This window comes from Cajanus cajan, chromosome 8 (genome assembly GCF_000230855.2).
Source record: "Cajanus cajan strain Asha chromosome 8, NIPB_CcT2T_4, whole genome shotgun sequence".
Lineage (NCBI taxonomy): Eukaryota > Viridiplantae > Streptophyta > Magnoliopsida > Fabales > Fabaceae > Cajanus > Cajanus cajan.
The window spans coordinates 6,630,313-6,653,714 of record NC_138524.1 but is presented as its reverse complement, the minus strand read 5'-3'; the positions used below and the strand labels follow the sequence as shown (position 1 = coordinate 6,653,714).

At 34.5% G+C, this 23,402-nt stretch overlaps 1 protein-coding gene across 1 annotated transcript; it reads left to right on the top strand.

Annotated features, from left to right (window-relative positions):
- The first annotated feature begins 3,470 nt into the window (after positions 1 to 3,470).
- On the top strand, positions 3,471 to 8,727 carry LOC109799207 (WUSCHEL-related homeobox 2). The gene is made up of 2 exons (XM_020359757.3): positions 3,471 to 4,631; positions 5,347 to 8,727. The coding sequence occupies exons 1-2, from the start codon at positions 4,298 to 4,300 to the stop codon at positions 5,745 to 5,747; spliced, it is 735 nt and encodes a 244-aa protein (XP_020215346.1). The 5' UTR covers positions 3,471 to 4,297; the 3' UTR covers positions 5,748 to 8,727.
- The last annotated feature ends 14,675 nt before the right edge of the window (positions 8,728 to 23,402 follow it).

Below are 23,402 nucleotides of genomic sequence, written 5' to 3'. Positions count from 1 at the left end.
TTTTAGAATTACACGAGTCTCACTTTTTATTTAAAAATTTTACTTAAACATCGCACAATTTTTTATAACGTTAACTTTTTAGCTGATAAAAAAGTATAATAGGATAAATGCACTAAAAAAACGAGTTGTCAATACTCCTTTTTATTAAAATTTCTGAAAAACTACAAAATCATTAATTACTCGGATTCAATAAGAATGAGACTTTGCACAACTTTGTAATTTTTAAGAAATTTCGACCAATAATAGTATTATTTTAAAGAGTGTATCAAAGAGCTTATTATAAACTTTTTTATTAAAATATTTATATATTTTTTTAAATACAACAAATTGTGATTATAGGCCTTACAATATTTTCTATTTTTAATGAATAACAATTTTTTTTATCACCATTTACTCATAAATATGTTATTTTTTATTTGTAAAAATTATAATAACAATAATAAATAAGTTTAAATTTTGAACTCTTTGCATGCTACAATTGGACCAACTCTAACGGTTCATAAATATATTATGTGATATATCATATCAATATTAGCATTAAGGTGAGATATCTTAATTAATTTATATATATATATATATATATATATATATATATATATATATATATATATATATATATCATTAATTAATGACAATTAAAATAATTTTAAAAGTTTGAATATAACATTTTGAGTTAATATTTTAAAACAAATAGTACAGACCAAAAAGAGAGTAAATTATTCACATATTATATTGAGAAAAAATAAAATAAAAAATAAAAAAAATTATAAAAACTAAAACAAAATAATAAGTAATAAAATAAAATAATATTATTTTTTTACAAGGATGATTTTAAAAAAATAATTTTATAATGATCAAAATAAAAAATAGTATATTACAAAGACTACAAGTATATTTAAACATATTTTTAAAAGATAACTTATGAAAATGAAAACTAAAAGTATGATTAAAAATAAAACTTATTAAAGTTAGTATCATACTAATAACACTTTCTAACATATGTTCTTAATTTATGTTAGTAACATGTTCTATGATAAAATATTCCATTAAAAATAAATGTATAGAGAAGTGTTAGTAATACTCTCTAACACATTTTTCTTGATATACTTATTTTTATTGGTTAAAATTTATTAAATATTATATAATTAAACTAAAAAAAATTAAATAAAATATAAAATTCATCAAATTTTATGTTTTTTTAATAAGTTTTAACTAATAAAAAGAATATACTTAAAATAATGTATCGTTAATATTTCTCTAAGTGTATATTATCCATATCTTTAGTTGTGATTGAAAAACGTTAATTATCTATTTAAGTTTTGTTTGATAAAAAAAAGTTAAAATTAAACATTATTTTGACATGTCATCTAACGGTTGTGAGGAGTGAGCAATGCATGGTAGTAGGAGTATATCGTGAAGAGAAATTATGTGGTATGTTGAATTATTATTATTAGTGTGTACCTTGAATTCACAGTCACAGGTGAGCATGCATGGTTTATGGTTTCACCAATCTGCATCGAATTTCGTGACCTAAAACCAGCACAAACGATTGGCGCTTCAATTCTCTTCACTGCCACCCGCATTTCACGAGGCCACGCTGCCACTGCAACGTGGCGGCACTTCTCCACTCTTCATATCACGACGTACCGGAACAAACAACATACAAAAATACATATACTAGTTTAAATTTTCCCAACAAAACTATTTCATAATCATTTTAAATGCTACAACAGAATATTAAATTCAAAATATACACATTTTTTTTAATAATTACTTTAAGTAATGAATAAAACATTAGCTATTACAGTATGTTGTAATTTTAAATAATTTTACTAAATGAATGAAGATATTATAATATCTTTAATATCTTTGTTATTAAATATAGTTGAAAGTATTCAATATCTTTGTTAATTACTATTAGTATTTACAGTAACCTTACTCTTATTAAAAAGAATAGAAAAAGTTAGCAATATTCTGAATAGTAGTACAACTAGAACAATATAATCAGCGCAAAAGCCATGGCATGGCCAGTTATTGTGCAGGAATTAATTGAATAGCATGAGGACTTAGCCATTCACTCACCTATCAGCTCCACTTTTCTTCCCTATATATGTTTTCGTTGACCGTATACTACTACTATGTGGTAGTAGCAGCTAGCAGAGACATTTATGGCGCATACGTCCAACACATCAACTTGGTGTTTGCGTTATCTGCATGCGCCAGCTTAATTCGAGTAATCTATCTCAGCACGCATCTTCCAACCTTGCCAGCCTCACATGTTGCATTCTTTCACCCTTTTATCTGGTTACATCTACGTTCCTTCTTCTTCTTTTTCTTTTCCTTCTTTTAAGGATCCATTTGCTTTTTAACCTTTTTACCCTACTTCACTTACAAAAAGAACATTCCGCCAAATGAATTCTTAATTACACTTCTTTTCCTTCTCGGATACTATTATATACCCCTACATTGTTTATTAATTAGAGTATAAGGAAACTGTAATACCATGTCTTTATTAAAAATGAAAAATAGGAGTAATAGTGTAGCATAAGTTACTAAAATATTCCAAATCTAACTTTTTGTCACCAACTTCAATGAAAAAAGATACTGATCCCAGAACTTTGATTAGACTCGTTCTCTCTTTTCTGTTGATTTTGACATTCGGATATAATATATCGATTCTTAGATGTGGATAGGTTCATAATTCGCAAAAGAAAAATGAAACATAAACAAATACTAACGTAATACAGTTTCTGACATAAGTACATTTTTGTTTATTGAAATTCCGTAGGTTGTTCCGCTGAGTTATATACTTGCATTCTCTATTTAATAATAATCACATAAATTTTAAGCAAAGAGAGAAAATGTGCTAAAAACAAGAGTGTATTAGTACGTAGTGTCTCATTTAGTATATACGTTTCTTCTAGTGTCTCATTTAGTATATACGTTTCTTCTAGTGTCTCATTTAGTATATACGTTTCTTCATGTGTATAATTTTAATTTAAATACACGAGTAGTTTCTGTTTCTCTTTCTTTGTTGAGAAAGGCTATACATTTTGACATGTTAGAAGATTCACCTAAGCTGTAAGAGTACTTTTTAGTTTTACTGCTCTAGTTGTATGTTGCCCACATACATAAACTAATTCAAAATATATTTGATAATATATATACTACAGTACTACATTTTTCTTTTTATTTTTGGGAAAGCAATGCGGTGCCCACTGTAATCACGTTGAATGTTGTTACAGTGAAATGAAACGCATTAACAGCTAATCAACTACTATTAACCTAGCTGGTTGATGCAACATGACAAAAACTCGTCACGCGAGAACTGTTATCCAATGTAAACTAATATTTAATGGCTATATATACACTAGTCATGCATGCATGACATTTTTTTGGCTCTTGGAGGTTCATAATAAAAAATAATGCCAATTGTATGACACGAGAGAAAAAAGAAAAATGTATTATGTAGTAGATGAAATTGGACCACATGCAAGACAAGTAAGAACAGGTTGAGCATGTTACAAAGGGTGGTCCAATTGGGCCACACTATCTAGCAGACAAATAGAGGCATGAGAAGACACAGTGGCAAAGAAGGCAGTTCCAGCACAATGTACTACATGTTTTTAGAATAATTAAGATGAAGTAATTGTATCCACTAAAAGATTGGAAAGTTGACAGTTTCACAGTCACCTTCATGAGGCAGGCTAGATAGGTAGACGTTTCAACCATTCAATAATCTCTCTCCTCTGAGCCTATCTGCTCTCACTTCAATTCCCAAAGCCTAGCCTTCACCTACACCTTACAACCCAACCGGCTGTCTTTTTCCCTCAATGACGCTTATGCCCTTCCTTTCCTTCAATGGCGTAACCTACGTTCCTCTCTCTCTCTGTCATTCCCGAGATACAAGACATTATGGGCTTAGGAAAGAGAGAGAGAGAAATCAACGTTAATCTTAAACAGCGTGGTTAAACTACTATGTATGCACCAAAATCAATGGCAGCAAGGGGGGGCCATTTCGGCAATTATTGTCTTCTCGTAAAAATTCTACACGTCTTGGAACGAAGACGACGAAACCTAAGCCTCTCTCTGTGCCGCTAACCGCCATGTTTTCAGAGATGTTCTGCACCAAAAACAATACGCATGTTAATCATCCTCCTCTCTCTCAACTCTCAACCATTTTGTTTCTCCCTAGTACTCCCTACCCTCTCTATAAAAAGAGTGCTCCACAAGCCATCACAATATAACTAACACCACTCCTAATTAATAATCACCAAACCCTTAAAATCAACAAGTGATGGAGAGTAAGAATAACGATGAGGTGGAGGTGGTGGAAATGGGAGGCTCCAACGGTGTTCCTCCTAGTTCGCGGTGGAACCCTACAAAAGAGCAAATAAGCATGCTAGAGAATCTGTATAAGCAGGGAATAAAGACTCCGAGTGCTGAGGAGATACAGCAGATTACTGCTAGACTCAGGGTGTATGGTCACATCGAAGGAAAGAATGTCTTCTACTGGTTTCAGAATCACAAGGCCAGGCAGAGACAGAAGCAGAAGCAAGAAACCATAGCTTACTTCAATCGCTTTCTTCATACGCCCCAGCCTTTTTTTTCTCCGCCAATTTGCCCAAATGGTTCGTTCATTCCTTTTTCCAACACTTTCATTATTTGCAGTGTTTCCCAAATAAATATACCTATTCTATATAGCATTACTTTCTGTCTATTTGATTCAATTAATTACTGTATATATCATACAAATTATATACATTCCTATATGTATATATTTATATGTTCATCCATTTTATCTTGCTTTTATGCATCTTATTAATCAGTACTCTTGTGTTCGAGTCCACGGTATTAATTTGTGCATTGTTATAAACCAGTGTGATCTTACTATCTCAAACAAGATTATTTTTTAGTGAAAACTACAGAAAAGTAGAAAAACTATTTTGTTTTTGGTTTAAAATGATGAAATGCTGTTTGATTATTGAATCACCGGCCGATTCGTCTCTTCATGCACATAAGCTTGGTATGTGTATGTGTGTTAATCGAAAAGTAATAAAAATTATAAAAAAAATATCTCAGGAAAACCAATATGTATATTTTATTAATGAAACGACTCAAATCATCTTAAAAGTCACTGTCTCCACTTTTGCGATGCCAAATCATGATAGACAGACAGCTGTTTCTTTAGCTTTCTGTTTTACTCTTTTGTTTGTTTGCAAAAGTATTTTTTCATTAGTACACATAGACACGTAAAACTTTTGTTTTCAAAATTCAAACTGTTGCATCTTTTTCTCTTTAGTTATTTATTATGTTTAAACCGAAGTTATTTGTTTATGGTTTCAGCAATGTGTGCCCCATATTTCATACCTCAGGCACAGAGTGAAATTGGGTTTTATCCCCCACATTCAAAGGTGCTTGTACCTGTAGGTTTTAGGAGGAGCACATGTGAGAAGGTTGTGCCCACAGGCATGTCAAACATGTTCAATGGCCCGGTGGTATACGAAGAGAGAATCTCGGATTGTAACTTGAGCTACAGTAACCAAGAAACGTTGGATCTCTTTCCTCTGCACCCAACTGGCATTTTGGAAGGAAAAACAACAGACCAGGTGTATTCTCTTGCTGCAGTTTCTGCTGATACTTCAACTGATACACCTTTTGCTTCTCCTGATATCAATCAAGACCATGCTTCGCAACTAAACCAACCCTTCTTTGATTTTTTTACTTCTTCTGGACAACCTTCTTAAGATACCCGGTAAATGGTATTGGCTGAAACCTCCCAAAATGCAACTTTGAATTCAGATCACCGAAATGGTTTTATGTCCTTCAGTTATTGTAATGAGATTGATGTTTTTTTTTTTTTTAATTAATTGTTACTATTATATAACATGACGTATCCTTGTCAACCTGACCTATGTTACTGGCTTACTGTCACCATTTTAATGCATGGCGCCTACTTATAAAATAATTCTTTTTGCAGACTATGAAAACAAATGAGATTAATGGCAACAATGTTGTTTTTGGGGTCTTTTATCTTCTTGGAAAATAACTTCGAGAAACTTTGAATAGCTAGCAAAATGGCATGGACCAACTAGAGTAATTAATTTAGTTTTCATAGATACAAAAAATTTAATAAGATGACATCGGCCGACTAAAGATATGTAGTTGTTTTGAGCTTTTAAGATTTCTGTTTTCGGAGGTATCCTATGTTTCTTGTGTAAGATATTTCTCCCTGACTATTTTTTGTCTATTCTATTGTTTAATATTTTTTCTGGTCAATCGCACCTTATATTTCTTTCTGATACTCTTCTCATCATATATTTACTCGTTAATCTATTACTTTTCTCCATTTCTTCCCTTGTATTTTAGCACATTGTCCAAGAAATATTTTTCTTTGTTTTTTTTAATATGAAAAACACATTAAAAAGAATCCGGATGTAGTTTAACTCTGAAACATTTAAAAGATATATTTTCTTTGTCTGTATTTTAGAATAAGAATTTTATGATTGATTGTTATGCCTTTATAAGCTTTGAGAATTTTAAAATTTTGTGAAAATTTAATTTATTTATTATTAGGTATTGTATTTAATTTGATGATCAATCAAAATTATTAATGATTAAATTTTATGTTAGATATAGGTTATTAATCGGATAAATATTGTTTTACAAGTAAGGGTATGAGTGTTGAGATACTAAATTAGGCACTGAATCAGACTCTCTTGACAAAAAATCGATAGAGTACACTTGCCTACCAACTTTGAGTATAAAAAAACATAAAGGCTAAGTCAAAACATTTTCTTGTATAGTGTAATACCCATTTTTTTTTTATTAATTATCAATGGCATTTTCGTAAATTTTATAAAGGTATAGGGCTATTCTTGTAATTTTATTACTGATGGCATTTTTGCAATTTTAAAAAAAAAATTTAAGGGGTGTTTTGAAAACTTGGAACGGGCCGTTCCAAAAGCAAAACGGGTCGTTCCAAGCTTAAAAATTATACTAACAATTTTTAGTGAGAACGGGTCCAAAACGGGCCGTTCCAACTGGGAGAACGGGCCGTTCTGACTTTGGAACGGGCCATTCTGGAGGGAGAACGGGCCGTTCCGGAAGGAGAACGGGCCGTTCTGGATGAGTCTCGGAACGGGCCGTTCTGATTTTAGAACGGGCCGTTCTGCTTTTTGGGAACGGGCCGTTCCGATTTTGGAACGGGCCGTTCCAGTTTAAAAATTTGCATACATTTGAAAGATTCGGAACGGGCCGTTCCGAATTCAATACGGGCCGTTCCAGGTGACTCTGGTTGCCTATAAATAGGGGCCAGGGGGGTGAAACAAAATATACTGAGGGAAGTGAAAATCTTAGAGAGAGAGAAAGAGAAGAGAGAGAGAGAAAGAGAAGGGAGAGAGAGAGAGAAAGAAAAGAAAAGAGGAGAGAGAAAGAGGAATCCAGTAGAGGAGGTTCTGCCAGGGGAGAGAAAAGAGGAGGGAGAAGAGGAGATTCTGCCCGAGTTTCGGTCCTTGCTTAAGGAGAGAGGTGGAGGTTCTGCCCGAGTTTCGGTTCTTGTTTAAGGAGAGAGGAGGAGGTTCTGCCCGAGTTTCAGTTCAGGTTTATACAAGTAAGGGTAGTGCTTATGAAATTAATCTAGTGCGTATGAGCATGATAGGAATAATATAATTTTAATATGCTATTTTATGTGGAGATTTTCATTTAACATAATATAATTTGGATTAATTGATGGTTGTTTTGGATATTTAATTATTTATATTATTATTATATTGACAAATTGGCATGGTTATGGTTATGTTTAATTATGGAATATATTATGTGTATGTGGTTTGGAAAAGTAAATAGGACTTAAAGGAGTAAGGTTATGGTATGGATTAGATCTCTTGGTGAGATCAGGATATAATCTTTGGAAAAATATGAAATTTGGGAATCCCATGGTGAGGATTCCAATGTGGAACTTTTCCAAAGATTATATGATAAACCACTTCAGATGTTAGGTGGATTCTGAAGTACTCCTTTAAGTATTCTATTTGCTACCGGTATGGGGGCAAGGCCGAGTCATACCGATGGATGAAGTGGCCATGACCACCAGGGTTACGTGACGACGTAATCCAACTGTATATTTTCCATGAGAGGTTAGGCGTGGGACATGGGTTGCTGACATGTTTCACCGTATCAACACTTGGTTTGGATGGTGTTGAGGCCAACATTTGGTTTGGATGTGTTGGTTACATCATGGATTATACAGTGGTGTGACTTTGTTTTGGATATGGAATATGTATACATATGGTATGAATTGTATACATTGGTTATGGATTATTTTATTATCATAAAATATGTATACATTGGCATGGACGTGTATACAATATATTTGTTTAAATTTAGAATAGAAATGACTTGTTGGTCTGGATAAATACTGTGGATAAATATTTGTTTAATGATATTTTATTATGATGTACTATGATTGGTTTTATATGTGCTAACCCTTATATTTCCATGATGTGGACTGTGATGATCTCACTATGTGGGGGAGCAGATCAGGTATGAGACTTTGGGATAACAAGGAGTCTTTTAGATAGCTGCTTTGAGAAGTGGCTAGGTTTAGAGCTTGACCAGCACCTAGGGTGTCTTATTTTGATGTTTTCATGACATTGTAATTATATTATCTTTTTGGATTACTGTATAACTTTACTAAGGATGATGACTCTGCTATAAAAGATTATATTATATATTTTGGAAACAATTTATATGTTATTGTATAATTACACTCTAGCGTAGCTGGCTTTTGCTCTATTTTCTTTATTTTATATTATTTTATTTTGGTTGGTTATTGATGTGACGGCCTAGGGTGGGTCGTTACATATAGAGCCTTTCTATAAAGATCATCTTGGAAAAAGGTCGGAAGGGAATACTTGCCCACACCAATCTTAAACATGAAAGGTGTAGAAACTAAGTAGTAAAGGCATAGACCTTATGCCTTATGGGGCCTTATAACAAAGCTGTTTACCCTTTAATTATCCATTTCAATGTTTCGCTATAGTGCTATGTTTATATATTGTTGAGTCGGATGTGAGTTTATAGGTGATTTTTTTAAGGTATATTTAATTTGTGTTGTGTAAGAACTTTCATTTAGTGTTAGCTAATTATGCCATGTATTCAATGTCTCCATGTATTTATTTGTTAAGAGTCATGGTCTTTAATCTTTCGTGCTTGTTGGTGTATGACGAAGTCATGTCTCACCGTGTTTGTTGATGTACGATCGATTCAAATTATGTATCTTTAATGTCTTTGCATGGTAATCGGTGTACAATTGATTTTACTTATGCCACGCTTGCCAATATATGACCGAGTCAAGTTATGTGTCTTCAATGTCTTCTTGTGATAGTCGGTGTATAATCGATTTTACTCACACTGCATTTGTTAATATACGACCGATTCAAGTCACATATCTTCAATGTATTCACTAGGAATTTGATGTACAACTGATTTTATTAATGTCATGCTTGTTGGTGTACGATCAATTCAAGTCACATGTCTTTGTGTGATAAACAGTATAGATCGATTATACTCATGTCACCCTTGTTGATGTACAATTGATTCAAGTAACGAGTCTTTAATGTCTTTACGTGGCAGTCAGTGTACAATCAATTTTACTCATGTCGTGCTTGTTAGTGTATGATTGTTAAGTCTCAATTTTACCTCTTTTTGGATGAGACTTATTGAACAAATTCCACTCATCCTTTGAACCATTGCAATATAATTGTTCTCTTTTTGGTTCATTTTGTGTGCAGATATAACTAACCCAAATTCATCTAACAATACCTTAATCCACCTCATTTTTTGTGCAGGTATTGAGGAAGAGTGGAAAGTTGAAGACTCTTAGGATTGGAAATCTAAGAAGATAAGGAGCAGAGAAGAGGTTCTGCGCCGGGCGCAAGGTGATCCGCGCCAGGCGAGCAAAACAGAGTATCTCACCTCTGGGAGCCATTGCGCCGGGCGTAATGTGAATTGCGCCGGGCTTGTCCTAAGGCAGAGAGTATCTGGAAGGCCCCACGCCGGGCGCGAAGACTTATGCGCCGGGCGCGAAACCCTAATCTGACTCCCCAAGCTCGTATTTGAAGCCATTTTCGGGGGAGAAACCCCCATTCACACATTGGGCGCCTCCAGGAGCTGCGGAAGGGATTCCCAGGGCTTGGGATCGTCCGTGTGCGGATCTTTCCTTCGGTTCTTCACTTCCTCTTCCATCTCTATTTTGTATTTACCCTCTTTGTTGAGTGGTTTCACCCATTTTTGTGGGGTTAGATGTAACCAACGAATTCTATTGTAATCCTTACGGTTTTTATGATATATATACATGTTATTTCATTCATTGTTGTTTATGTTTCTATTCTTAATGCTTGCTTTGGATTTAATCTCATTGCATGATATAGGTTCCATTGGGTATTGGAAAATAACCCTTGAAACTAGCTCTGAAACAAATGCCTAGTGGGAAATGTATCTAGGAATGGAGCTTAGCCCATTAGTAGTCTTAAACCCTAGCCCGTAATGCGGATGTAGATATTGGGTACTCAAGGGATTGATATTCAATATCCACATCTAGGCTCTTGCTCTAAGGGATTAGGTTTGAGTAAACTATTGGGTTGACTAAGCAATGAATTTAACAAGAGATTAAGGATTCATTAGTTTGACGTTTGGTGAAATCTGACCCCACAATCTCACAAAACCATAAAATCATTTCTACCCTTTCCACTCACAAACCAATATTTATTTACAGCTTTCATTCCAATAGTCTTAACTTTGAATTCACATGACAAATTATGAAATTGGAATTATTTTTTAGTCACGAATAGTCAATAAATGCTTATTTTACCTTCTAATCCCTGTGGATACGATATTTTTACTACTTGAACGGCCGGTATACTTGCCGTGTTTGAGACCGTTGATAGAATTAAACTAAATTTCAATTATAACAAAAGTACTTCAACGGAAATCTCAACAAGTTTTTGGCGCCGTTGCCGGGGATTAGAATGGCGATTTAGTATTTATAGTTATTTGTGACTTATTCTTTAACTTTTATTTTCATTTTATGGTAGCAATGAATTGTTGAAGCTGACCTGGGCGCTCTAGTCCTCTACTTTCTCTTGTATGCTAGGTACTATGAACAAGATTGACCAATCCCTCTGAGCAATTGTTGAGCAATCATGAGATTGAGCACAAAGCAAGGAGGAACAAGAGCAACAGGAGGAGAAGGAGAGTAGAGCACTTCAAGTTGGTCACCGTCAGGCTCGGGACAGTAAACAAGCGCTTCCTGGGAGGCAACCCAGAGATCTGAACTGTGTTTTAGATTTTTGTTGCATGTTGTTCTGTGTTATAAGTGTTGTTTTGTATTATGTGTTGTGTTTTGTGTTATATGTTTTGTGGTATATGTTGTTTGTGTTATGTGTTGTCTGTGTTAATTGTTAAGTGTTTGAATCATGTTTGAATGAGTAAATATAGGGTGCATTTTGTTTGGAGCGTGAGAGATGAGGTAACTCTGTTTCCAGGTGGTTATAAGGCCTCCTTTCAAAGCAAATTTAGGCAAAACTGACCATATCAGGGTTACGCGCCCGGCGCGATTTACCTCGCGCCCAGCGCAAGACTCGAATTATGGTCTCTGGAACCACCACGCCGGGCACAATTGGAATTGCGCTCAGCGCGACATCAGTCACGCCCGGCGCGATATCAGAGTTGAAACCTCTATTTTTTTTTACTGATAACAAGTCCGGCGCGCCTGTGTCGCGCCCGGCGCGCACTCTCCTGATACCCCATGTTTATCTATTTTCAATCATGCTTCTTTGTGTTTGTTTGTTGTGCTTAATTTTGGTCTAAGGATGTTCTTCATCTTGGTTATAACTGCATGGTCATCACTATGTATACATTTTTGTGCTCACCATTCTTTTTCATGCTTATACTCCGCGACCACTCTTGGTTTCTAGGACTTTCAGGCATATACTGGTTGGCCTGGGGACCAGGCTCCTAAGTTTGGGGGAGTGGAGCTGCTGATGCAGACGGAGCCGTTGATGGTGGAGCAGCCCCTAAAGATGATGATGACCAGACCCCATAGATGGAAGCAGATGGAGCTCACCTTAGTTTGCCTTTGTTTCTTGCAATTTATTTTTCTGTCTTTTATTTTCAGTATTTTAACTATTTTTATATCTATCTCTTTTGGTGATTACTCTGTTGGTTCTTTTTGTGAATAGTCTGCCTTAGCATGGTTTTTAATCTTGTTGATACTTGTTCTGCTTGTGATCGATTCTGGATTATAGTTTGCTTGATGTTTATGGTGTGTGTACCTTAGACATTTTCAAGTCACATTAGATCTTTAGTTCATGACTAGTTGCATACGGGTTTCAATGTTGATCATAGAACTGAGCTGAGTTTGATAGTTTGTGGATGCATAGCCGGGTGAGGTTTGAGCCTAAACACCAATGAGTAAACTACACTTAAGTTGCATGATAGACTTTGCTTGAGTTTCCCTGGTGGTTTGCTTATGTTGTGCATTTATATGATTAAGGCATTTATATTTCCATATTTTGTTAACCTTCTAAGCCAAAAAGCCATCCCCACTTTTCACTTGACCCATACCTTCATAAGCCTAAACACCACACCTTCCACTTATCCCAAACCATAGAAAAATTAACCATAACCCTTGCTTTGGTTAAGAGAGCAAACTGATGACATCAAATAAGTTTGGGGGAGTTGAAGAATGGGAAATTTTGGGAAGAAGAAAGTATGTGGTCAGCCATTACAAAACAAAATAAATAAAAAAAAAAAAAAAAAGAGAAAAACAAAGCAAAACAAAAACAAAAATATTAAGATGCAAAAATGTAAATATGCATCTCATAAAGGCTAATGGCTTGGATCAGGTAAAGGGCATGTGCCAAATTGTTGTAATGGGGTATGGAGAGGGACATCATTGTAAAATCTTATTTGCTCTCTTAAGCTATAGCACCTTCAATCCTTGAAAAACCATAAAACTGCTACCGCTTGACCCTACTTGACCCAGATTGCCCTAATAAAGACCTTGTGATAAGTGTCTGCATTTGTTTTACCACTGGTTTCATTTGGAAACGAAGAGCAAAGTTGAATTATGTGGCGTGAGTAGTAGACTAGAGAGAAACACTCACCCTGATACACTAGTGTGCATAGAGAGAAACATTTTCCTAGTGAGGATGCATACACAGATAGTCATTACTCTTCTCAGCTCTTTGATCTCTTTTGAAACCTTTGTTTGCACCTTGTCATGTTTTATTGCAATAATTGTGATTGGAAATTCATCTGAGGTTCATGCTTGCGAAAAAAAAAAAGATACAAGTAAACTAGGATGTAGAAATTGACTCACTTGCATTGCTTGTTATCTGCTAGATTAATTACCTTTTGCTTGAGGACAAGCAAGGTTCTAAGTTTGGGGGAGTTGTTAAGTCTCAATTTTACCTCTTTTTGGATGAGACTTATTGAACAAATTCCACTCATCCTTTGAACCATTGCAATATAATTGTTCTCTTTTTGGTTCATTTTGTGTGCAGATATAACTAACCCAAATTCATCTAACAATACCTTAATCCACCTCATTTTTTGTGCAGGTATTGAGGAAGAGTGGAAAGTTGAAGACTCTTAGGATTGGAAATCTAAGAAGATAAGGAGCAGAGAAGAGGTTCTGCGCCGGGCGCAAGGTGATCCGCGCCAGGCGAGCAAAACAGAGTATCTCACCTCTGGGAGCCATTGCGCCGGGCGTAATGTGAATTGCGCCGGGCTTGTCCTAAGGCAGAGAGTATCTGGAAGGCCCCACGCCGGGCGCGAAGACTTATGCGCCGGGCGCGAAACCCTAATCTGACTCCCCAAGCTCGTATTTGAAGCCATTTTCGGGGGAGAAACCCCCATTCACACATTGGGCGCCTCCAGGAGCTGCGGAAGGGATTCCCAGGGCTTGGGATCGTCCGTGTGCGGATCTTTCCTTCGGTTCTTCACTTCCTCTTCCATCTCTATTTTGTATTTACCCTCTTTGTTGAGTGGTTTCACCCATTTTTGTGGGGTTAGATGTAACCAACGAATTCTATTGTAATCCTTACGGTTTTTATGATATATATACATGTTGTTTCATTCATTGTTGTTTATGTTTCTATTCTTAATGCTTGCTTTGGATTTAATCTCATTGCATGATATAGGTTCCATTGGGTATTGGAAAATAACCCTTGAAACTAGCTCTGAAACAAATGCCTAGTGGGAAATGTATCTAGGAATGGAGCTTAGCCCATTAGTAGTCTTAAACCCTAGCCCGTAATGCGGATGTAGATATTGGGTACTCAAGGGATTGATATTCAATATCCACATCTAGGCTCTTGCTCTAAGGGATTAGGTTTGAGTAAACTATTGGGTTGACTAAGCAATGAATTTAACAAGAGATTAAGGATTCATTAGTTTGACGTTTGGTGAAATCTGACCCCACAATCTCACAAAACCATAAAATCATTTCTACCCTTTCCACTCACAAACCAATATTTATTTACAGCTTTCATTCCAATAGTCTTAACTTTGAATTCACATGACAAATTATGAAATTGGAATTATTTTTTAGTCACGAATAGTCAATAAATGCTTATTTTACCTTCTAATCCCTGTGGATACGATATTTTTACTACTTGAACGGCCGGTATACTTGCCGTGTTTGAGACCGTTGATAGAATTAAACTAAATTTCAATTATAACAAAAGTACTTCAACGGAAATCTCAACAATGATCGATTCAAGCCATGTATCTTCAATATCTTCGCGTGGTAGTCGGTGTATGGCCAATCATTAGGTTTATTAGTGTACGACTAATTCATGTTAATTATCTTCAATGTCTTTGCATGGTAGTCGGTATACAATTGATTCTACTCACATCATGCTTATCAGTGTACGACCAATTTAAGTCATGTATCTTCAATGTCTTTATGCGACAATTGGTGTATGACTGATTTTACTCACGTCTCACTTGTTAGTGTATGATCAATTCAAGTCATGTGACTTCAACGTCTTCGTGTGAAAGTCATTATATGAACGATTCTACTAATGTTCACTTTTTGATGTACGACTAATTCAAGTCATATATCTTCAATGTATTCGAGTGACAGTCGGTATAAGATTGATTCTACTCATGTTGCACTTGTTAGTGTATGATTGATTCAAGTCATGTATGTTCAATGTCTTTGCATGATAGTTAGTGTACGACTAATTCTACTCATGCCATGCTTATCGGTGTATAACCAATTCAAGTCAAGTATCTTCAATGTCTTCTCGTGTCAATTGGTATATAATTGATTCTATTCATGTTGCACTTATTGGTGTATGATCAATTCAAGTAATGTATCTTCAATGATTTTGTGTGGTAGTTGGTCTACAACTGATTTTACTAATAACACGTTTGTTGGTGTATGAATGATTTAAGTTATGTATCTTCAATGTCTTCGCGTGACAATTAGTGTATAACCTATTCTACTTACATTGTGTTTGTCGGTGTACGAATAATTCAACTCACGTGTCTTATGAGTTGAGTTTGTGATGTTGAGTAATTGTCGAAAACCAAACTTTAATAATTTTCTAAATTTGCGAGTCTGCTTTATTAATAAATATACTTTGATAAAAATAAGCAAAATTGATAATTTGATAAAAAAATATATCGTGACCAATAATTGATGAAAAATATTTTTTTGATATAATTTTTTCTACACATTATCTCCTAATAGTTATTTCTAGAAGTTTATCTTGTGTCATTCTCTTTTATTTTTAATTTTAAAACTGAATTCTAAAATTTTATCATGTGCATACCAACAACTTTATTTTTCACATTACGAATGACTTAAATACAAAACAATTTTTTTTTGCTAATTTAAATATTACATCATATTTTTTTTTGTTTTCAACAAGAGCATAGATTTTTATTAGGTGACAAGGAAATGTTTTTGAATATTTGATCGATAGAAAAATTAAGTAATTATAGCATATTATAATTAACGATTTTGCTTCAAACATACAATTGAAAATATACATTAATGCACCTAAAATAAATTCACAACGGGAAGTGACATTAGCTTTTGTCTTTGTATAATAACAAAGTGCAAAGGTGTTTGAGTTGAATTTGAAAACATATAATCTATCCAACAGGTGCAAAGCAAGAATTACGCACATAAATTTGCCTAATATAGTATAAAGGTGACAAATGAAGGTTGAAAGCCCAAAGAGAAAATTAAAATAATCTAAGTTGAAGGGAAAAAAGAAAATAAAGATGGAAACTGTCATCATTTCATTGCTAATTACTATAATCAAAATATTATATCGTTTTAAAACTATAGCATCTCAAACTAATAAATTGACAATTGAAATCTGAATGAATAGAAAATTAATCTTATTAATTGAGGAACCAGCCAAGGGTTACATATATACTTGAAACTTAAAAATGGAAAGGAAGCAACAGAGCTGAAAATAAGGAAACAGAATAAACAGCAGCTAAAGATAAGTAAGTAGCTGGCACCGGTACCGTAACAAATGCTAATTAGTTGGAAATTAATTTGACTAATTTGACCATGTGTATTAGCCCCCCTCAAACTGGAGAATGTATATCAATCATTCCCAGTTTGGAAAAAATAGATCTAAATGGTGCAAGTGTTAGAGGCTTTGTGTAAATGTCAGCCAATTGTTGTGCTGAAGGGACAGGCAGAAGATGAATAAGGCCTTGGTTGAGCTTCTCCCGAACAATGTGACAATCCAACTCAATATGTTTTGTACGTTCATGGAAGCTGGGATTACGAGCAATATGGATTGCTGAGCGATTATCGCAGAAGAGTGATACAGGAGAAGGCTCAATAATTTGTAAATCCTGCAGTAGATAAAACATCCATTGTACTTCACACACTGTTGCAGCAAGTGCACGATACTCAGCTTCACATGAAGACCTTGCTATAGTAGTTTGCTTCTTCGACCGCCATGAGATTAAGGAGGAACCAATGTATAAACAATACCAGTAATTGATTTTCTAGAATCAATGCAACCAGCCCAGTCAGAGTCACTGTATGCTGTGAGCTTGTGAGTGTTTGATGATGGATAAAAAAGGCCACACCCAGGTGAGCCTTTAATATAACGAAGGACTCTGTGAGCAGCTGCTTGATGCCGGTCTGTTGGAGCAGATAAGAATTGACTGAGTTGATTCACCACAAAAGTTATGTCTGGTCTTGTAGTTGTAAGATAAAGAAGTCTTCCTATCAATCTTCTATAAGAGCTGATATTAGAGAGTGGTTCGCCAATAGCAGCTCCCAACTTGACTGAGCTATCCATAGGTGTTGTCGCTGGCTTACAACAGAGAAGACCAGAGTCTGATAGAAGTTCCAAGGCATATTTGCGTTGGTTAACCACTATGCCTTTGGAGGACCGCGCAATCTCTAAACCCAAAAAGAACTTGGCTTCTCCAAGTTCTTTAATGCGAAACTGTGCATGAAGAGACTGCTTGACCTTATTGATCTCAAAAATGTCATTTCCTGCTAACAGCACATCATCCACATATAATAGTAAAGTGGTGAAGGATTTCTCCGTCTTCTTGGTGTATAAGGTGTGATCAGCTTGACTTTGAGAATAACCAAGAACTTGTAGAGCACGTGAGATAGTATTGAACCACTGTCGACTAGCTTGCTTCAATCCATAGAGAGATTTCTTTAGTAAATAGACCTGGTTAGGCTTGGAAGTCGAGAGACCTTGCAGTAAAGCCATATAGATTTCTTCTTCTAGGTTTGCATGTAAGAAAGCATTATCTACATCTAATTGGTGTAAGAACCAATTTTTGGAGGAGGCCAAAGCTAACACAACTCTTAGAGTGGTCATCTTTGCTACGGGGGAAAAGGTATCCATGAAGTCAATGCCTTCTATTTGAGTGTAACCCTTCACAACCAACCTTGCCTTGTGTCGTTCTACTGTCCCATCCTGTTTGTGCTTGACTTTATAGACCCATTTGCAACCAATGAGGTTTTTGTCAGGTGGTTTATCAACCAGGACCCAAGTATTATTTCTTGCCAATGCCTCTAGTTCTTGATCCATGGCTATCCTCCAACATTCATGTTTGACGGCCTCAGAATATCTGGTGGGCTCAGGTGTGGTGGTGATGTTCATAACAAAAGACCGATATGAAGGTGTCAAACAATCATAGGAAAGCACTTGAGAAAGAGGATAGAGATTACCTTTGCTTGAAGATTGATGTGGCACATCAGTGGCAGAAACAAGGTTGCAGTGATAATCCTGTAAATATGAAGGGGCTTTATAATTCTCTTAGTTGAACATTGTGGTATTGGTATAGGATTATGTGGCGTGGTTACTGTTTCTGCTATTTCACTATCAAGAAGAGGATTTTGTGGTATTTCAGGTTCTGACTCAGTTTGTGGTTGAGTGTAATCAAAAGGTTCCGTAGGAATAAAGGTTGGCAAGGGAATACTAGAATTCGAAGTAGCGTTGGTAGGAGATTTTAATTGATATGGAAAAATATTTTCATGAAAGACGACATTCCGAGATACTGATAGCTCTCTAGTCTTGAGATCATAGACAATATAACCTTTTGTGCCACTTTTATATCCCAGAAAAATACACCTTGTGGCTCTAGGATCAAATTTAGTCCTATGACTAACAAGTGTGGAGGAGAAACAAAGTGAACCAAAGACCTTGAGTTGGGTCAGGTCAGGAAGACATTTATATAGTAGCTGATAAGGGCACTTGTTATCTAAGACTGGTGTAGGGATTCTGTTGATGAGATAAACTGAGTGCGTAACTGCATAAGACCAAAATATTTTGGGAAGGTTAGCTTGAAATAATAAGGCTCTAGCAACATTAAGAATATGCTGGTGTTTTCTTTCGTCTATGGAGTTTTGTTGAGGAGTTTCTACACAACTCGTTTGGTGAACTATTCCTTTTGTAGCATAAAATTGGTCAAATTTGAACTCCTTACCATTATCAGTTCTAATGGTTTTGACTGTGGTTTGAAACTGGTTTTCCACCAATGCACAAAAGGCTTGAATTAAAGGTCTCACTTCTGCCTTATTCTTTAGCAAATAAATCCAAGTGTGTCTAGAGTAGTCATCCACTATGGTAAGGAAATAAGAGTGACCATGTATGGACATCACAAAAACTGGACCCCAAATATCAGCATGAATCAGTTCAAATATTGTATTGGTAGAGGAAGAACTTAAAGGAAAACTCAGCTTTCTTTGTTTTGCAATATGACATATATCACAAACGTGATTTTTATTACAATAAATGAAAGGAAACATTTCACTGACTGCTTGACTTTTATCAAAACACGGATGACCCAACCTATAGTGCCATAAATTGGGCAAACTAGAAGGAAAATTACAAGAAAAATTTTCTGAAATGGTGCTGTAAACAGAGGATTGAGAAGACTCGACTATTTGTGTGAAAATGTATAGGCCTCTTTCTGCTTTAGCTGTGCCAATCATCTTGCAAGCATTGGAATCCTGTATTAAACAAATGTCATCAAGGAAAGTCAGTTTACAATGAAGGGTTTGAGTTAATTTTGTAACTGATATCAGATTGAATTTGAGGCTTAGCAGAAATAAAACATCAGTCAAAACAAAACTGGATGAAAGATGAATTGTGCCAGAAATGGTGTCTGACACTAAGATTCCATTGGGCAGGGATACTTTGATAGGTGGTATGTTCTTGTATGCAGTAAAGTAACTGAGGGAATTTGAGATGTGGTCCGTGGCACCAGTGTCCAGGATCCATCTAGAGATTAGTACATTACCATTTCTTGTTGGATTTGAATTAGTAAAAGCATTCACATGAGCAGTATGCTGTGTGGAGTCCCTCTGATCTTGTTGTGGCAGTAAAGCTAATAAATTCTGATATTGGTTTGCAGTAAAACCAAACCGCACACTTTCTTGTGTGTCTTTTCCTGATGAATCTTCTGGACAGTTGGTCTCATTTTCTTCGGTCATCAACATATTTGCAGATCTTGGAACAATATTTTTGGAATTTTTGAACTTAAAACCAGCAGGGAAACCGTGTTTCCTGTAACAAACGTCAATTGTGTGACCCATTTTTCCGCACCATGAACATTTCTTGGAAGTGTATCTGTTATTCCAACCATTACCATTCCCTTGATTTCTCTTCGAGTGTGACGCATCATCACTGGCCACAATAAGAGCCTTTGGCACATAAGCATTCTCAGTGGCAAATTGTCGTTCTTGTTGAGCAACCAGCGCAAAAACTCGGTTCACATTGGGAAGATTATCTAAGAGCATCAATTGTGATCTAACACCTGAATATTGGTCATTCAGTCCTCGCAGGAATCTAACCACTTGATTTTTATTTCGCTCCTCTTCAATTTTCTTGATTGCACCACATGAACATTTAGGGTTGCATGTACAAACAGGAAGGGGGTTCAGAACATCTAATTCATCCCAAAGAGTTTTTAGTGCAGTGTAAAATTTTGAGACAGAGTCATCACCTTGCCTCTGGCTGAAGATTTCCTCTTGAATTTCTGAGATTCTGAACAGATCAGCATGGGAAAAGCGTTCACGGAGTTCCTTCCACACATCTGAAGCCTTCTCACGCCAAAGAATGGATTGCGCAATTTCCACGCTCATCGACTTTATTAGCCAGCTAAGAACAAGCATGTTGCCTCGTTCCCAGAAAGGAAAAACTGCATTTTCCTTTGGTGGTTCTGCAATCGTGCCGTCAACAAATCCCAACTTGTTCTTTGTCAACAAGCTCATCTTCATCGCACGAGACCAACTGTGATAATTCCCGTCTGTGAGCGGTGGTGAAACAAGGACGGTGGAGGGACTCTCGTTTGGATGTATATATAGCGAATTTGATGCATTCTGTGCATCTTGCACATAATAGGGGTATGTGGCTGTATCAGCCATTGATGCGCGCAGCAGAGCTCTCTCTAAGAGAGCTCTGATACCATAATAAATTGACAATTGAAATCTGAATGAATAGAAAATTAATCTTATTAATTGAGGAACCAGCCAAGGGTTACATATATACTTGAAACTTAAAAACAGAAAGGAAGCAACAGAGCTAAAAATAAGGAAACAAAATAAACAACAGCTAAAGATAAGTAAGTAGCTAGCACCGTAATAAATGTTAATTAGTTGGAAATTAATTTGACTAATTTGACCATGTGTATTACCAAAAAAATTTGGAAGGAAAATAAATTTTACGACTAACTATATATCAATATATGTATATGTATACATAACCACAAAAATCTTATTGATTTATATATTATAAAATGTATTTCAGTCTCGACGGATATATATTTTCGGAAACTGTTTCAAAGTTACAAGATTATCAGAAAATAAAAAAAATATTTAAAATAACTGTTTATATAAAAATAATATTAAAAAAATCAATACATTGTGTCGAAATTCAAAGCAATTAATTGACTTTTCTGAAAAAGAAGCAACAATTTATAAGAATAAATTGGATGAAAAACTGTTTCTATTTTCTAAATATGACATGTAATATACAGTTTCTATTTATTTATTATTTTTATTTTTCAAAAAATAAAAAATGAGTTATATGATAATTATATTAGAATTTTCTTTAACTAAAAAAATTATTGAACAAAACCTAAACCACGAAATAAAAAGAAAATTTAAAAATGTATTTCTTTATTTTAAGAGTTTAATTGACAATTTTATAGTTCATTACAAAACTACTTGTAACTCGGGTCCCTCTGGCTCCATATATATATTCTGTGTGTACCCTATTCCGTACGGGCTGGGTATAATGGTGTCAATAAAATTGGTTTCGTAAACCGTACAGGTGTAGTCCATGGCCCATAAATTTGTTTGAAGTGGGCTCGCAAATCGTTTGAACAATAATCACTCGTTCGTATATTGATCAAGTCGTTACCAACTTATGAGCTTGTCATCGTCATTGAATTTAGGAATATGGATAATTCTATTTGCATTTTCCTTTTTTCTCTTTTCTCTTTTTCTCTTTTTCTTTGGTATCTTAGAAAAAAATATCAGTTTTTATAATGCACAAAATAACTTCAGAAATTATCTTCTGAAAGAAAGAAAAGGGAATACGAAGAGAATAAAGGAGTAAAACTTCAGCAGTACTGCACCGGAGGGTCCATTTTGGGCTGTACAGGACATAACTTTTTAATTTTTTATTAATCAGTTTTTACTACAGAGTTTTTATTTATTTATTTATTTATTAGTAGGTGATAACTGGTTTAGTTCCTTCAACTCATTTCTCTGAAGAAAAATCAAGAGAAAAAGGAAGAATAAATTGATAACCCATAAAAAAATTAAGAAAAGAGAAAAAATATAATAAATTTACAACTTTCGATATCAAGAAAAATGATTTTATACTCTTGCTAAGCATCAATCAACTTAGGAGCACATTTAATTGTATTTTTTTGAGAGCACATTTCTTTTTGAATAAATAATAAATATAACGGTGTAACTGTCTTTTATACTTTTTTTCGATCACAAACTATTGTATAACTACCTTAATAAAATTCACACATAAATTTTTTTTATAATTGGTTGATCTAATAAAATATTTTCTATTGACAATTAAATTCCTTTAAACTTTTTTTTAATATAGAAATTCTAGATCACCTATATAGTGGAATAAAAGTTTTGTTTTTTTATATATAGTATATGTTTGACAAACACCTTTAGCTAGTTTCTAGCCTTTTTTTTTCTAGCTAAAAAACTTATTTGACCTTATTAATCGTGTTTGGCAAATAAACTTTTGTTCAAGTAGCTTGTAGTGCTATTTGAGTCTCTACTTTAAATAGCAATTTTTAAAATGTCATCTTCTAGCTTCTTATATCTAATTTCCTTGTTAACCTTAAAATGATTTTCAAAATTTCCTTTTTTATATCATTTGTTAAGGTAACATAGGGTTTTATTAATTTTTTTTGTTTAAATACTTATTTAATCCCTATAACTTTTTTGATTTTACTTTTTAATCTCTATAATTAAAATTATTTTATTTTAATCCTATACATATCATTCTTATTTTTGTTTAATACCTATAATGTCATAAACATTACTTTTATTCCCTATATATAACAAATATATGTTAGGGATTAAAATAAATTTTTTTGGCATGTATAGAAACTAAATTAAAATGCTTTTAACCATTAGAATTAAAAATAAAATTTATAAAACTATATGTACTAAATGAATATTTAAACTTTATTTTTTGTTTTATTGGATTTCATATTTGATACATACTATTAGTACATGATATGAATCTGTACTCAAAGGGATCTGACCTGGTGTAAACATACTAGGTATGCCAGATATGAAAATGTGTACCAAAATACTCCACAAAGAAATCCTTAATTAATAG